The 17,382-nt window shown below is 35.7% G+C and overlaps 3 protein-coding genes across 4 annotated transcripts in view; 2 read left to right on the top strand and 1 right to left on the bottom strand.

Moving 5' to 3' along the window:
* LOC142350648 (uncharacterized) overlaps window positions 1-17,382 on the top strand; it is a 626,363-nt gene that overhangs the window by 474,351 nt on the left and 134,630 nt on the right. The window lies entirely within an intron of this gene.
* LOC142341676 (splicing factor 3B subunit 2-like) overlaps window positions 1-17,382 on the bottom strand; it is a 542,910-nt gene that overhangs the window by 420,963 nt on the left and 104,565 nt on the right. The gene's annotated exons all lie outside the window — the stretch shown is intronic.
* Window positions 9,379-17,382, top strand: part of LOC142350625 (uncharacterized) — a 72,810-nt gene continuing 64,806 nt past the window's right edge. The window contains exon 1 of one of the 2 annotated variants that reach the window (XM_075402539.1): window positions 9,379-9,737. In XM_075402539.1, coding sequence (XP_075258654.1) covers window positions 9,525-9,737 — 213 coding nt within the window. In that variant the 5' untranslated portion in view covers window positions 9,379-9,524. The remainder of the gene's footprint in view (window positions 9,738-17,382) is intronic. The other variant, XM_075402531.1, reaches the window with a different exon arrangement.

Raw genomic sequence — 17,382 nt, 5'->3', positions numbered from 1 at the left:
ATCATTATGAGGACAAAAGAGCAGCAAATAATTGCGCAGATAGGTGTCTCGACATTGTAGTAACAACTAAAGATTAGCAAAATTGCAAAAAACTTTCGATGTTTGCGAAAATCGCAAAAAAATTTCCCGAAAAAAGTCTTTGTGATTTTGCTAAATCGCAGCGAATTTTCCTGGAAAGCTTAAAAGTAATATATCATTTTGCGGTAGACCTTTATCTCTGGATATGTCTCAAAATTGACCGAGAATTGTCCAAGTGTTATCCATTTTTTCGCAGAAAAAATGATTCTCATTTTAGGTTTTCATTTTAAGTCCCATTTTTTATACCGTTAAAAAAATGCAAAGAGTTGTTGGGTCACATGGAATTTTCTGTAAAAAATCAAACGGTGTTTAAGGTCTCAAAAAATCAGAAACGGTTCAGATCATGAAATTACACAAATTTTTCACGAAAAAACAAAAAGAACTTCAATTTCTTGCTTGCAAGCGGTTAAAACCCATACGAATCAGGATAAACTTGAAAAACAATTTCTTCTCGTGTTATTTAACAAACATTTCGCCAAAAGAAAGGCACTTCGTAAATTACTTCATCATGTTTTTCTTTATTTAACAAAATTTTTTCCTGAGAATATATGCAAATTAACGTAAAGCATTTTCAACGATTTGTGAATCGGAATGGATGCTACAAAACTGAATCCTTTAATTTCAATAGAAACGCGCTTCAGTCATATTTTTGTAATGCACTATATTTGCAAAAGGTGTCAAAATATTGAATAATAGCGGCAAATATGCACACAAAGTTTTCATTGAAACCAGATTTTTGTTCAGATAGTCAATTAAGAATAGGTGACTTGTATGTCTTGGATACTCTTATGAGGACATATCAGCAGCAAATAATGGCGCAGATATGCGGCTCGACATTGTAGTAACTATAAAAACCTCAGCAGCAAATTCACAAAGAATTTTTATGGAAAGCTTGCAAGCAATACATCATCTTGTGGTAAACCGTGATCTCTGAATGTGTAAAAAAACTGACCAAGATTTACACGAGTATAATCCAGTTTTTTCTGCAGGAAAAGTGATTCTCATTTTAACTTTCCAGAATTTCGAGAAATTTGAGGCATGTTACTGCAGCAATCAGTGTCACTCTATTTCTTCGGGCATTATCTTCCTTGAGGTATTAGTTTTGTTATTTTATTGGCTTGCATTAGGCGTTAGCCTCAACCCATAGGCTGAAATTTTTATCGGCTCGTTGCAAAGAAATTGAGAATTGAATGATTAGTTCGTGAAGCTCCCGAGGTCACAAAAACAACGCTAAAAGACGCACTCAAATCTGCACCTAATAACGTGCCATAATTTGGTTGGTCACCTAAAGTTATCCGTAAAAAATAAAAAGCGGTTTTAAGATATCAACAGTTCATTCTAATGTATAATTGAATAGCCCAAAACAAGGCTTCCCTCAAATTTTTTCTCCAAAATTTAAACTGAACTCAAATTCGTAACAAGAGGTAGCAAACAAAACGACTCAAGATCTATAGAAAAAACATTCTCTTCTCGTGTCGATAAATAAGCTTTTCATCTAAATAAAGGAACGTTGTAATTTCTTTAATTTTTTGCATACAAAAACTTTCTTCTGAAAAAAAATGTTAAGTAACAAAAGAGAATTTCATCAATTTGCGAACCGGAAAGAATCCCTCAAAACGCATTTAATTTATTTTAATTAAAACGCACTCCACTCAATTTTCTTCTGGTTCTTTTTATATGCATACGTTGTCAAAATCTTAAAGGACAATGGCAATTTTGCACACAAAAAAAATCATTGAAGCTAAATTTTGGTTCAGATAATCAGTTAAGAATAGGTGGCTTGTATGTCTTGGATACCATTATGAGGACTAAACACCCGCAACTAATGGCGCAGATAGGCGCCTCAACATTGCAGTAACTATAAAAACATCAGCAGCAAATTCGCAAGAAGAACAATCTGGGAGTCCTGCAAGCAATATATTCTCTTGTGGTTTAAACTTTATCTCTGGATATGTCCGACAATTGTCTTCAGAAGATTCAACTTTGACCCACTTTTTAATATGGGAATCTAACTAGTATTAAAAGATGAAAATGTTTAAGGCAAATATATAAGTAGGTGGTGCTCTATGCTTCATATGAAAGAGTTTTGGGTACTGATTATAGTGAGAGTGATTATAACTAATATGAAATGTTCTTTTTAGAGAATGGTTTTCTCAATTTAGTGTTCTGTAGTTTGTCATTGCTTTATTGAAATGGAAGAAGTAACAGTTGAATGAAGCTGAATTTGGAGAGATTATTTTGAAAAAATAGAGCAGTGGTAGATCTGCTTGAAAATTTTGTTTTGTAATAAACAACTCTACCGAGGCCTTAAGTTATGTTTTTTTGTTGAAAGTATTGCAGTACAGAAGCCCTTTGCTCTGTGTATGACAAAATTGAACAAAATTATTTTTTCTTAAATTATATCTTTCCTAATCGAGGACAACGGATAAGGTTGTACCGCAATGAGATTTCGCTTTCATGACGTTTTTAGATACACAGAATATTTGTTGCAAAGATTTCTGGAGCAGCTCGAATGAGAAGGGAGAGTTATAAAGTTGTTTTTCTAAAGATCTTGATCAAAAAATGATGGTGGCCTTTCCAAAAACGTAAGAGACCGAATAAACCATTTTAACTATCATTTAAACAAACTTAACTTGAATGAAATGTTACATATAGAAGCGAATCGCCAATTGTTCGAAAACCAATTGTGCCTACAAAAAAACCAACGCGTTTCCTTGAACACCTTCTAAACCGTGGACTTTCTTGACAAAAGTGGACATGTTAATCCTCTTGTTTAGTACCAGGACCATTTTAGTCTGATTGTTGACTCTACTTCAACGCAGGAGCCATTTCATGCGTCCCCAAAACAAAAATTTACCCAAAATCAGTTGTGATCACTTTAGACGGACCACTGGTTATAACAGCGTGAAGATTTTGTTTATAAGACGAGGGCTTCCATATTATTACGCTAATCCATATTATTACGCTAATAAGCAGTTTTACAAAGAACACGGGAAGCAGTTAGAAACATGTGAAGAGAAGCGGTATCGAATAAGGCTTCAAGGATTTATCTCCAAATGATTGTCGTTGTCGATCAACAGCAGCAACACCAATGCAAAAAGTTTCAGTCCCGCCAACACTTTGAGAAAATTTTACTTTCTTGTCCCCTGAACAAATGGGGGAAATTTTACCTCAAATGTTTCTGCCCCTTCAGCAAAATCAAGAAAAAAAATTACTGACCCCAAACTGTACCTCGCGGATCTTTGCGGAGGGAGGGGACAGTACCCACCCGTCACAAACCTCAAATCGGGTCCCTCACTGGGCGGGGGCATCCCCGTTACAAAGCTTGAATTTGGGCTGATTACTAACTTGAAATTTTTTGTAGTGATATTGTTAATTTCGCGCTGTTAAAATCATTTTTTCGAACGGGTTTGCTTCCCGCGTTTCCTTGAACACCTTCTAAACCGTGGACTTTCGTGATAAAAGTGGACATGTTAATCCTCTTGTTTAGTACCAGGACCATTTTAGTCTGATTGTTGACTCTACTTCAACGCAGGAGCCATTTCATGCGTCCCCAAAACAAAAATTTTTCCAAAATCAGTTGTGATCACTTTAGACGGACCACTGGTTATAACAGCGTGAAGATTTTGTTTATAAGACGAGGGCTTCCATATTATTACACTAACTACGATAAAACGACAAAAAATCAATTATCAATTACCCGGTCAATGATCTATAGAAAAAACATTCTCTTCTCGTGTCGATAAATAAGCTTTTCATCTAAATAAAGGAACGTTGTAATTTCTTTAATTTTTTGCATACAAAAACTTTCTTCTGAAAAAAAATGTTAAGTAACAAAAGAGAATTTCATCAATTTGCGAACCGGAAAGAATCCCTCAAAACGCATTTAATTTATTTTAATTAAAACGCACTCCACTCAATTTTCTTCTGGTTCTTTTTATATGCATACGTTGTCAAAATCTTAAAGGACAATGGCAATTTTGCACACAAAAAAAATCATTGAAGCTAAATTTTGGTTCAGATAATCAATTAAGAATAGGTGAATTGTATGTCTTGTATATCATTATGAGGACAAAAGAGCAGCAAATAATTGCGCAGATAGGTGTCTCGACATTGTAGTAACAACTAAAGATTAGCAAAATTGCAAAAAACTTTCGATGTTTGCGAAAATCGCAAAAAAATTTCCCGAAAAAAGTCTTTGTGATTTTGCTAAATCGCAGCGAATTTTCCTGGAAAGCTTAAAAGTAATATATCATTTTGCGGTAGACCTTTATCTCTGGATATGTCTCAAAATTGACCGAGAATTGTCCAAGTGTTATCCATTTTTTCGCAGAAAAAATGATTCTCATTTTAGGTTTTCATTTTAAGTCCCATTTTTTATACCGTTAAAAAAATGCAAAGAGTTGTTGGGTCACATGGAATTTTCTGTAAAAAATCAAACGGTGTTTAAGGTCTCAAAAAATCAGAAACGGTTCAGATCATGAAATTACACAAATTTTTCACGAAAAAACAAAAAGAACTTCAATTTCTTGCTTGCAAGCGGTTAAAACCCATACGAATCAGGATAAACTTGAAAAACAATTTCTTCTCGTGTTATTTAACAAACATTTCGCCAAAAGAAAGGCACTTCGTAAATTACTTCATCATGTTTTTCTTTATTTAACAAAATTTTTTCCTGAGAATATATGCAAATTAACGTAAAGCATTTTCAACGATTTGTGAATCGGAATGGATGCTACAAAACTGAATCCTTTAATTTCAATAGAAACGCGCTTCAGTCATATTTTTGTAATGCACTATATTTGCAAAAGGTGTCAAAATATTGAATAATAGCGGCAAATATGCACACAAAGTTTTCATTGAAACCAGATTTTTGTTCAGATAGTCAATTAAGAATAGGTGACTTGTATGTCTTGGATACTCTTATGAGGACATATCAGCAGCAAATAATGGCGCAGATATGCGGCTCGACATTGTAGTAACTATAAAAACCTCAGCAGCAAATTCACAAAGAATTTTTATGGAAAGCTTGCAAGCAATACATCATCTTGTGGTAAACCGTGATCTCTGAATGTGTAAAAAAACTGACCAAGATTTACACGAGTATAATCCAGTTTTTTCTGCAGGAAAAGTGATTCTCATTTTAACTTTCCAGAATTTCGAGAAATTTGAGGCATGTTACTGCAGCAATCAGTGTCACTCTATTTCTTCGGGCATTATCTTCCTTGAGGTATTAGTTTTGTTATTTTATTGGCTTGCATTAGGCGTTAGCCTCAACCCATAGGCTGAAATTTTTATCGGCTCGTTGCAAAGAAATTGAGAATTGAATGATTAGTTCGTGAAGCTCCCGAGGTCACAAAAACAACGCTAAAAGACGCACTCAAATCTGCACCTAATAACGTGCCATAATTTGGTTGGTCACCTAAAGTTATCCGTAAAAAATAAAAAGCGGTTTTAAGATATCAACAGTTCATTCTAATGTATAATTGAATAGCCCAAAACAAGGCTTCCCTCAAATTTTTTCTCCAAAATTTAAACTGAACTCAAATTCGTAACAAGAGGTAGCAAACAAAACGACTCAAGATCTATAGAAAAAACATTCTCTTCTCGTGTCGATAAATAAGCTTTTCATCTAAATAAAGGAACGTTGTAATTTCTTTAATTTTTTGCATACAAAAACTTTCTTCTGAAAAAAAATGTTAAGTAACAAAAGAGAATTTCATCAATTTGCGAACCGGAAAGAATCCCTCAAAACGCATTTAATTTATTTTAATTAAAACGCACTCCACTCAATTTTCTTCTGGTTCTTTTTATATGCATACGTTGTCAAAATCTTAAAGGACAAGGGCAATTTTGCACACAAAAAAATCATTGAAGCTAAATTTTGGTTCAGATAATCAGTTAAGAATAGGTGGCTTGTATGTCTTGGATACCATTATGCGGACTAAACACCCGCAACTAATGGCGCAGATAGGCGCCTCAACATTGCAGTAACTATAAAAACATCAGCAGCAAATTCGCAAGAAGAACAATCTGGGAGTCCTGCAAGCAATATATTCTCTTGTGGTTTAAACTTTATCTCTGGATATGTCCGACAATTGTCTTCAGAAGATTCAACTTTGACCCACTTTTTAATATGGGAATCTAACTAGTATTAAAAGATGAAAATGTTTAAGGCAAATATATAAGTAGGTGGTGCTCTATGCTTCATATGAAAGAGTTTTGGGTACTGATTATAGTGAGAGTGATTATAACTAATATGAAATGTTCTTTTTAGAGAATGGTTTTCTCAATTTAGTGTTCTGTAGTTTGTCATTGCTTTATTGAAATGGAAGAAGTAACAGTTGAATGAAGCTGAATTTGGAGAGATTATTTTGAAAAAATAGAGCAGTGGTAGATCTGCTTGAAAATTTTGTTTTGTAATAAACAACTCTACCGAGGCCTTAAGTTATGTTTTTTTGTTGAAAGTATTGCAGTACAGAAGCCCTTTGCTCTGTGTATGACAAAATTGAACAAAATTATTTTTTCTTAAATTATATCTTTCCTAATCGAGGACAACGGATAAGGTTGTACCGCAATGAGATTTCGTTTTCATGACGTTTTTAGATACACAGAATATTTGTTGCAAAGATTTCTGGAGCAGCTCGAATGAGAAGGGAGAGTTGTAAAGTTGTTTTTCTAAAGATCTTGATCAAAAAATGATGGTGGCCTTTCCAAAAACGTAAGAGACCGAATAAACCATTTTAACTATCATTTAAACAAACTTAACTTGAATGAAATGTTACATATAGAAGCGAATCGCCAATTGTTCGAAAACCAATTGTGCCTACAAAAAAACCAACGCGTTTCCTTGAACACCTTCTAAACCGTGGACTTTCTTGATAAAAGTGGACATGTTAATCCTCTTGTTTAGTACCAGGACCATTTTAGTCTGATTGTTGACTCTACTTGTTAACGCAGGAGCCATTTCATGCGTCCCCAAAACAAAAATTTACCCAAAATCAGTTGTGATCACTTTAGACGGACCACTGGTTATAACAGAGTGAAGATTTTGTTTATAAGACGAGGGCTTCCATATTATTACGCTAATCCATATTATTACGCTAATAAGCAGTTTTACAAAGAACACCGGAAGCAGTTCGAAACATGTGAAGAGAAGCGGTATCGAATAAGGCTTCAAGGATTTATCTCCAAATGATTGTCGTTGTCGATCAACAGCAGCAACACCAATGCAAAAAGTTTCAGTCCCGCCAACACTTTGAGAAAATTTTACTTTCTTGTCCCCTGAACAAATGGGGGAAATTTTACCTCAAATGTTTCTGCCCCTTCAGCAAAATCAAGAAAAAAAATTACTGACCCCAAAATGTACCTCGCGGATCTTTGCGGAGGGAGGGGACAGTACCCACCCGTCACAAACCTCAAATCGGGTCCCTCACTGGGCGGGGGCATCCCCGTTACAAAGCTTGAATTTGGGCTGATTACTAACTTGAAATTTTTTGTAGTGATATTGTTAATTTCGCGCTGTTAAAATCATTTTTTCGAACGGGTTTGCTTCCCGCGTTTCCTTGAACACCTTCTAAACCGTGGACTTTCGTGATAAAAGTGGACATGTTAATCCTCTTGTTTAGTACCAGGACCATTTTAGTCTGATTGTTGACTCTACTTCAACGCAGGAGCCATTTCATGCGTCCCCAAAACAAAAATTTACCCAAAATCAGTTGTGATCACTTTAGACGGACCACTGGTTATAACAGCGTGAAGATTTTGTTTATAAGACGAGGGCTTCCATATTATTACACTAACTACGATAAAACGACAAAAAATCAATTATCAATTACCCGGTCAATGGATGAATTGGAAATAATTTACTCAGTGAAGTTTCGGAAAGTTTTCCAATATTCAAATCCAATGGTTGCGCAATCGTTAATGCATTAATTTCAACATCCTCTGTATCACAATAATTTTCCATATACATCCAACCGAACATCATTTACTTTGCTGATTCACTTAGATTCAAAAGAATATGCACTGATTTCTTTTTGTGCACAGCCGTCTGTTATGGTTTTCCAAAAACGTAATACAAAATTGCAAACTTCAACCATTTAAAACGTCAGTTTCAAAACTGTGTAGACTCTTTTGCATTTCTATAACCCATTTTAGTATCAATGCCAATGTCCCCTATATTTTTTACATGGCTGATAATTATTTGTTAGTTTTTGCAAAACACGTGTAATGAATTGATGTTTGTTTTTGAAACTAATGCTTGTTTTTGAAGCAATGGTTCAGATAAAAATTGAATTTATGATTTCGTTTCCAATGCAAAATCAAATTAACAAAATGTTTTCAGCATGCAAGGAGCCATGTCCACTATTTTCGACGACCATTACTTTCAAAAGAATAAATTTTGGCACAAAGACGTTAAAAGCAATCACTGGTGCTCAAAGTCAAGAAATCTGAATCTGTTGGAGGATGGAGCTTGAACATTTTGTGTCGCAATGATGTTAACAATTGGTCACGTTTTTCTAACTCGAGACTATTAGTTAATGCTGCTTGTTATATAAAACAGCCTCTTGAAAATTGTGCGTCGCTTCCCCATAATAAGCAGTTTTACAAAGAACCCCGGAAGCAGTTAGAAACATGTGAAGAGAAGCGGTATCGAATAAGGCTTCAAGGATTTATCTCCAAATGATTGTCGTTGTCGATCAACAGCAGCAACACCCATGCAAAAAGTTTCAGCCCGCCAGAAAATTTTACTTTCTTGTCCCCTGAACAAATGGGGGAAATTTTACCTCAAATGTTTCTGCCCCTTCAGCAAAATCAAGAAAAAAAATTTACTGACCCAAAAATGTACCTCGCGGATCTTTGCGGAGGGAGGGGACAGTACCCACCCGTCACAAGCCTCAAATCGGGTCCCTCACTGGGCGGGGGCATCCCCCGTTACAAAGCTTAAATTTGGGCTGATTACTAACTTGAAATTTTTTGTAGTGTTATTGTTAATTTCGCGCTGTTAAAATCAATTTTTCGAACGGGTTTGCTTCCCGATTCCTCTCTAACAATGCTTCTTAATTCCCAGTGCTTTTTATGACCACACGTTGCAAATTATGTATTGTTATATAGCGCGTTACTATGTAAAAAGAATGCTTGTGCGCATGGGGGTCATAAAAAATATGTTGCCACTAGGTTGGGGTGGGTGGGGGGGGGGGGGGGTCGAAACAGAATAGGTCCGACTACTGTTTTTGACACTTGTTGCCAATGATTTCACTCGGCCTTAGCCTGCTTTATCAATTCTATATCTTATGACTCAATAGGTCAAAAGGCAGCCGTCAATATATTAGCGCGGAAACAATATTCCTGCAAATTTAATACAAAAAGTTGGCGTGACATTTTGAAGAGAAGCAGCCATTAAGTCTGCCTTTGCTTTCGCTAGTGAAAAGTAACCTCCAAAAATGACCGTCGAGTATTCCCCACTTTTAATCTTGCTTCTGCTTCCCCACTGTAGCGGATATGATCGCAGTTACAGTGGGAGCATTCATTCACATAGAAATCAACTACTCAGTGGAGTGAGACGAATGCCGGCACCAAAATATCGCGACATCCCAGAAATGTCTGATCTGCCAGAAATGTCCATGCCGGATATGTCAATGCCTGATGTGGAAAAGGTTAGTTATTCAGCTTTAAATGGAACTAGTTCACACTGTTAAAAATATCGCCACTTTTGGCTAGACAAAATTTGGAAAAGGTGAAAAAGTAGTAATTTCTGGGTTTTTCGCATTATGCACTATTGTACCAAAAAGCTATAACACGTGCCCCCCATGTTTGTTACATCGTGCTATATAACAATTGTTATATAGCACGATGTAAAAAACATATAACTTGTAACTGGGGGGCGAAAAAAACACTGGGGGGGGGGGGGGGGGCGAAACAGAATAGATCCGTTTCGTGATATCTCCTGAATTTCAAAAGTAAACAGAATAGATCCCTGAATTTCTAACAGACAACTAGATTTTGATAAATCGAACTCTCATATTACAAAGTTTCATGAAACTTATCAAGTAGAGAATAAAAAACTGGGATCTTTTCCGTTTGTGCCACCCTAGTTGAGTGGATGCATATTATTTGCACCCCCCAGACGCCCGTGCCATACTTTTACATAGTGATTTACTGTGTAATGGCACGTGCTCTGTAATTGGTGGGCGCATATCGTACTCGGGGGCCCAAAGATCTAAAAAATGTAAATTTCAAACTGGGCTTTGAATTGAAAAAGTTGCCGGAATAAAGAGAATTTGTTCATTTAAACTCAATGTTCAATTCAAATTCTAATATCATCAATAGTAATTACTGTAAATCAAATAATAGCATATTAGATGCAAAAGTTCTGGAAAAATTTAAGTCCATACGAATGGTCGCCCGACGTATACAAACAGTATTTCGATCAATATCACAAATAAGCTCAAACGCGCCGCAATAGAACAATGCTTTCTAATTGATATGCAGAATGCCAACTGGATCTACACCATGAGTCATCTCCCTATTGCATTTTCTGTTTAGTAATTGTTGAAATAACTGACAGCTCATTTTTTCAAAATTGCTTCTGGAAAAAATGACGGGGCGGAAATCGTTTAACAAATGTCACAAAAAGACGAGAAAGGTAAATTTACAAATCTGGCAAACCGCCGTCTTGCGTCAAATGAAATCGAATGCTCGGGATATCAATCTAAATAGACAGGAATTGAACCACTCTCAAATAAAAGCGACGCAAATGAAATTTGGGGTCTTTCCCATTATAGCCCCCCCCCATGAAAATATAGCCCCCCTATTATAGTATATTCACCATAATTGGGGGGGTGGGAGCAATAGGTTATCTGACCACTAAAATGGGAGGCTATAATAGGAAAGACCCAAAATTTGAAAGGTATAAAACACTTTCGGGTATCATCAGCCCTCCATCTTGGTAAATCTACTGAATACTAGTCCCAACTCAGCAACCTTCTTAGATATGTACTGAAAATTAACATGATCGAATGCTCAAGAAAATCAGTTTACAGAAAAAAGGAAAAAAATGCATTGGCTGCCCAAAACAACCAATCAATTCATTCTTAATCTGGAAAAGATGATAAAATGGAATTCATTGAGACTGTCATACACATCCAGTGTACTGCATTATGCTTAGCACGTGTATTTAGCGGAATACAGCTTGGATATTCGCTTGACGAATCGACTTGCAAATTCCGGGTTGCTATAACTGTGAGTGAAGACGAGTGGGACGACTAAGTATTAAATTGGGAAACTGTACTCAAGAAAAAGACAAAGGGAATGATCTTAGCAAAAACTAAGATTCATGAATTAACGACAATTCCCAATCCATCCGGGGATCATAAAGGTTGTTGCGCAATACCCTTGAATGAGAAAGTAGTCGATTTAAAAATAGCCTGAAAAAGACAATCATAGAAGGGAATCATAGGCAATCATAGAAAAACGTTGATAGTTTGTATGAAGTTCTTGCCCCTGGTGAACCAGAATTCTTAGCGTAATTATTCGCAACAGCGAGATAGCAACATTCGAGACACGTGAAGAACGCTGAAAACATCTCAGTGAATACATAATACATCAACAGATGTGCCCCCGATTACTTGAGGAAAAAACTGAAGCCAAAATCGCTACTCATACAAAAGAACTAAAACGCATTCAAGAAGGAGATTGGAAACTGAAGCATAGAAAAAGGGCTCTTTCCCATTATAGCCCCCCCCCCAGCCTAGTGGTCAGATAACCTATAGCCCCCCCCCAATCATGGTAATTATACCATAATGGGGGGGGGCTATAATTTCATGGGGGGGCTATAATTGGAAAGACCCAAAAAAAGGATAACACGAGTGGCATTTCATCGACCTAATCAAATATTGCACGCGCAATGCGAGTACCTATGCCAAAAATGCCACCCACACTTGAACATCAAAATCCACCTCAGAAAAGAAGACATTCAGTCAGCGGTCCAGCTCCACCAACAAACACTACATAATTTATCCTCTCGTATGCTTCTGCATCTCAAAGAGGGAGTTCACCAGTTTTCTCTTGCGCCGGAAAAGCAATTCGACGCAGTCAAAAACTCTATGGCTTCGAAAATTGCGATTCATTAGGCGAATCAACACATTCTTGTCTGCTAAGTTATAAAAACCCTAGAGAGCAGAAAAGAGCAGGAGACATTAAGTCTCATCGACCAAGTTGTTTTTCAATCTATTGTGGACACAGAAACACATTTGGAGCTAATTCAGAACAAGTTTCCTTCCCCAATCATTGTAGTAGTTACGCCAACCGATCCAAGGATTTACCAAGAGGATCACAGCCCGGATGATGTTGATAAATACTTTGACGATGAAGAGCTTTCAGGAGATTGAGCTTCAAAATACAAACTGCGAAAACTTATCATAAACGTATTAAAATCACTAACTATTCATTACCGGTACATATGTCTAAGCTCTATTCAACTGCTGAACAATTATTGATACGCTATCAATATCGCTTTTAAAATTTCAATTTGTGCATCTTCAATTCTGTTAAACAGAGGAAATGTCATGCATGATATCTCATAATTAGTATAGTGCAGTAAAAAATTTCAATACAATGTACCTAATTTATTTGGAGGTCGTAGGAGTCAAAATTATTCTAATCAGTACTTTTCATCTGTTAATTTTTCCATATGTATGTCTACTGTTGAAGTTCCCGCATTTGCAATTATTAGTTCATGGATCTTGAGTATACGCTGAGATCTTTCTCTCTGTTGTGCTTCTCAAGCACAGTTAACCATTTTGGTACTCAATTTCGCCTCGTCTTCCCTCAGTTATATCATGCCGTCGAGTTTGCAAGTCGATTCGCTAAGTGAATAACAAAGCTACATTCCGTTATTTACACGAACTCAGCAAAATCACTATCTAAAGTGAAAGCTAACTCAAGTCCCAAAGAACTCAAGTTGGAAATTTTGACGTAAATTTGTAATGCAAAAATGACTTTGAATTAATATGGCATTCACTTGTGGAGCAGTTTAGCTAAAAGAAATTTATTACTTTGATTTCCGATCTCCATGATTTTGGCAGCTCACCCTAATGCCTTTCCAGGCTCGACAGTTTCTTTTAAAAATTCCCGAATCTTCTTTTTCGGCGCCCCCAGCTTAGTAAGCATAAAGTTTTTATGACCCCCAAGCGCATATGCTATTTTCTTATATAGTAACGTTTTATATAATAGCATATAATTTGTAACTGGGGGTCATAAAAAACACTTGGGTGGGGGCGAAACAGAATAGATCCAAATTCCCGTTGAGTTTTTGGTCCTACAAATTTGCTATGAAAAAGTAACCACCCAACTCTCACTTTTTCGATAACTTTTTTGTTTTCCAAAAAATGCTCGATGACGCAAAATTCCTTTTTCTGGGTCTAATTAAGGCCTCCTCCAAAAAGGCACCAGAATTCTGCTTTTCTTAGTGTATCCATCAGGAAAAGGTTACGGCTAATAGCAATTTTCCTCCCCTTCGATGCCCAGGAATATCACCAAGTTTTTCGATCCGCTCGGTTCCAGAGTTTACCAACGCACAAGTTTCCCAGCTCCATTTGTCTTCTACATCGTATTTCCCTATTAGTTTTAAGTTTTGAATTCGAGGCTAGTTTTTGCGTTCCAACGGTGCGAATCTCCATGGAGAGTGTTTTTGTAGATGGTTTCAAATGATATCAATACCATTAGCTATTCATAACCAGTACATATGTTTTAGATCTATTTAACCGATGAGTAATTATTGATGTTATCAATATAGTTATTAAAAAATCAATTTGTGTATTTTCAATTCTGTTTAAAAGTGGGAAATGTCATGCATTATATCTCATACTTAATATAGTGAAATAAAATACAATGCAATGTACTTAATCTATTTGGAGGTCTTATCTTAGGAGTCAAGTTTAATTCAGTTAATACACTTCGTCAGTTAATTTTTTCACATGCATGTCTTACTGTTGAAACTCCCGCAATCGGAATTATTATTAATTCATGAATCTTAGTATGTGCTAAGATCGATCTCTTTGTTTTGCTTCTCGAGTACAGCTAACCATCTTAGTACTCAATGCCGCCACTCGTTTTTCCTCTGGTACAGCAGGCCGGATTTTGCAAGTCGATTGGCTATGTGAATAACCAAGCTATGTTTCGGTATGTACACGAGCTAAGCAAACTTTTTCCAAAAGTGAAAGCTGACTTGAGTTTCAAAGAAATCAAGGTGGAATTTTTGCCGTGAATTTGCGCAGCAAAATGACGTTCGACCGATATAGCTCCGTTACGGAGCAGATTAGCTATTGGAAATATATGGCCCGCTTTCGTTTCCGATCTCCGCATTTGCTTATAGCCAATCTCAACGCCTTTCCAGGGTTAACAGTTTCTTCTAAAAATTCGCTACAATTTGTCTTGCATATTTGCCATAAATAGGTGACTGCCCAGCTCCCATTTTTTTCTATTTTTTTTTTAGTTTTCCAAAGAAATGCTAGATGTCTCTTTTTTCTTGGTTTATCCTAAGCAAAACCTAAGAATCAAAATTTTTTGGTTCTAATAAAAGCCTCCGTCATGAGGCGCCAAATTCTGCTGTACTTAGTATCTACATCACGAGATGCAGATTACGGCCGATGACAAATCTCCTCCGTCTTGATGCTGAGGTATATCACGGACACAGTATTTCGATGCGCATGGTTCCAAGGTTTATAACTTGGTAGATGGTTTTAAATGGTAATTGAACTTGTTCTGGTCGCGGGCCAAGTAGCGTGCTGAGTGAGATCCTCTTTCGATGAAAGAGCCAATTTAAATGCGTCGGCAATTTTCCCCACCTTAGTGGGGCGTCCAAGTGGGATAAAAATCATATTTGGTCAAAATCATAACTTTTGACAAAAAATCTGAATTTTGAAAAATTTAGCATAAATTCTAGACAAAAAACTCGGATGCAACAATTCAGCAACCTTCCTATACCTTTAAGGATCTTAAGATCAATTCAATCCTGCTACCATTAACAGTTTGAACATATTTTTAGCAAAATTGACCAAAATTTGCTCAAAAATACAGAAAATGTGTGTAAAAACAACGGAAAATCATCTACTATTCAGAAAATTTTATCGCGTTAACTCCCTGTAAAAAGCGTAACTAAAAAATCTTTTTATTTCCATATTCTACGCTCTGCGGGCTACCTAATGATACCACTCACAACTCTCAACGAGGATTATATTGATCGGCCAAAATGGACTCAACAAAAAAACTCATTTGAGTATATAGTTCCTCCCTCCCCACTAAAGTTGGTCAAAACACAAAGGCAAAAAGTGCGTAAATTTTCTCAAGGTTTTGCTAACTGTGCGGCAAACAAAAAATTGTAATTGTTAATTATTTCAACTTTAATTTGAAAACGAATTTGAACCAAATCTGTTTAAAAAGCAAACAGTAAACTCAAACACAGAAAGTTGACGTTTTTTGGTTTTGCGCAACTTTTCAACAGGTAACCAAAACTGAAAATTGCGTTATTAAAAATCCAATGTCCAACTTATTACAAAAAATGGGAATAACTAGAATAGCTAGCATCATATGAGTTTCGAACTAGTGAAAACTATCACAGTTCGTTTCAATCAACTGAGCAAATATCGTTGTCGATAAAAACTAAACTTGGTGTAAAGCTCACCTTATTATTGGCATTTGGAATGATTAACACTGTGCATTCTTTTGCTTAATGCTTAATCCACTAAAATCCAATAAAATTAAATGCACGCAAGCATATTATTGTTCCGACCCACTTTAGTGGGGGAGGAACTATATACTCAAATGGGTTTTTTTGTTCAGTCAATTTTGACCTATCGATATAATCATCGTAGACAGTTGTGAGTGGTATCAGAACTCCCGTACTGCGTGAAATATCGAATTGGAAGGATTTTTTTTCGTCATTGCTGGGGGGTTATCGAGATTTTAGGTTTTGTGAACATTCGGCTAAATTATATTGCTTTCGTTGAATTTTTCCGTAATTTTCGTCCCAATTTTTGTCAATTTTGCCAAAACTTTTTAAAGGTATACTGCTGTCATGTTCATCGTAATCTCAAAAATAGAAGTAGTTGTACTCCCACTGGTTCTAAGAGTCTTCTGGAATTGTAATTTTGCCAGTTCTTTGCAAATTTAGACTCCATAAATATACAAATGCATTAATTAATTTTGATATACTGAGAAATTTTGTTGAAAAATTGGTCTATATAGCAACAAATTTAACAGTTAGGTGTTTTTTTAGACGCGCAGGATTATCAGGGCTGATCTTGAACTTACCATGAATCTTTACGGTAAAAAAAAATTAGATTGTAATGGTGCGTGGCCTTTTTCAAATTATTTCCGCATTTAATATTTCTATATAATTTACTGACAAGAAATTCAAATCAGCGCTCAATTATTGACAAATACTATCTCCAAAAATTTGGCCCAACAATCAAATATTATGGTTTCAGAGTCAAACTCATGGTTTTTATGGAAATTTTTCGAAGAATTTTATGGACTTCTTATGCTTTGCTTCTATTCCTAATATTTTTTGCATTCCAATGACTTAGTCTCTCCAATCAAAACTCCAACTGACTTTTTAGAGGTATAAGTGAACCTAGACAATTTTTAGTTGTTATCTAATGCCTTTTATGACTTTGGATGCATTCTTTTGATAAAAATCTTGTTGAATTTTTGAATTTCAACATTTTTTTAATCTTATTTTTCACAATTTCTGGCTTAGTCTCAGTGAAAGAAAACAGAGGGTAACCCATTTCTTCTGTAATGGTGTTATATTCAATTACTATTTTCTCTGTTTCTGATACTTTGATATTTCACCTTTTTGTTTGTGAGCCTAATTGCACATTTTAATTGTTGATTTTGCTTCCCTGTCAAATTAACGCATTTTGGTTTCAGTTGAAGGAAAGTTTAGTTGCGATCATGCGCAGCAAAGAAAAAGGCGTATCTGATTAAGTTGATTGTTTTTGTTGGATAGTTTATGCTTTTGGGCCGCGGCAGTTCTCTATAGATTTAGTCTATATATTTTTCTGCCCTTGTTTGTCTTTCTTTTTGTTTTTTTTTCAACTTATAATTGATAATAGTGGGTCTCAATTTTTTAATGGCTTTCAAAATTAACTTTTTTAAAAGAAGATGTTTTCAACTGCTTCATTTTGCTCTTTTTTGTCATCATGTAACTCGATATCACTAATAAGAAAAAGTCTCAAATTGTTTTGTTGATTCAAGCATTTTTCTCTGTTAGTTATTTGTTTTGCCGGATAGCTTCGA

This window comes from Convolutriloba macropyga, chromosome 1 (genome assembly GCF_964194025.1).
Source record: "Convolutriloba macropyga chromosome 1, txConMacr16.3, whole genome shotgun sequence".
NCBI lineage: Eukaryota > Metazoa > Xenacoelomorpha > Acoela > Convolutidae > Convolutriloba > Convolutriloba macropyga.
This window is presented reverse-complemented; position numbering and strand designations above follow the sequence as displayed.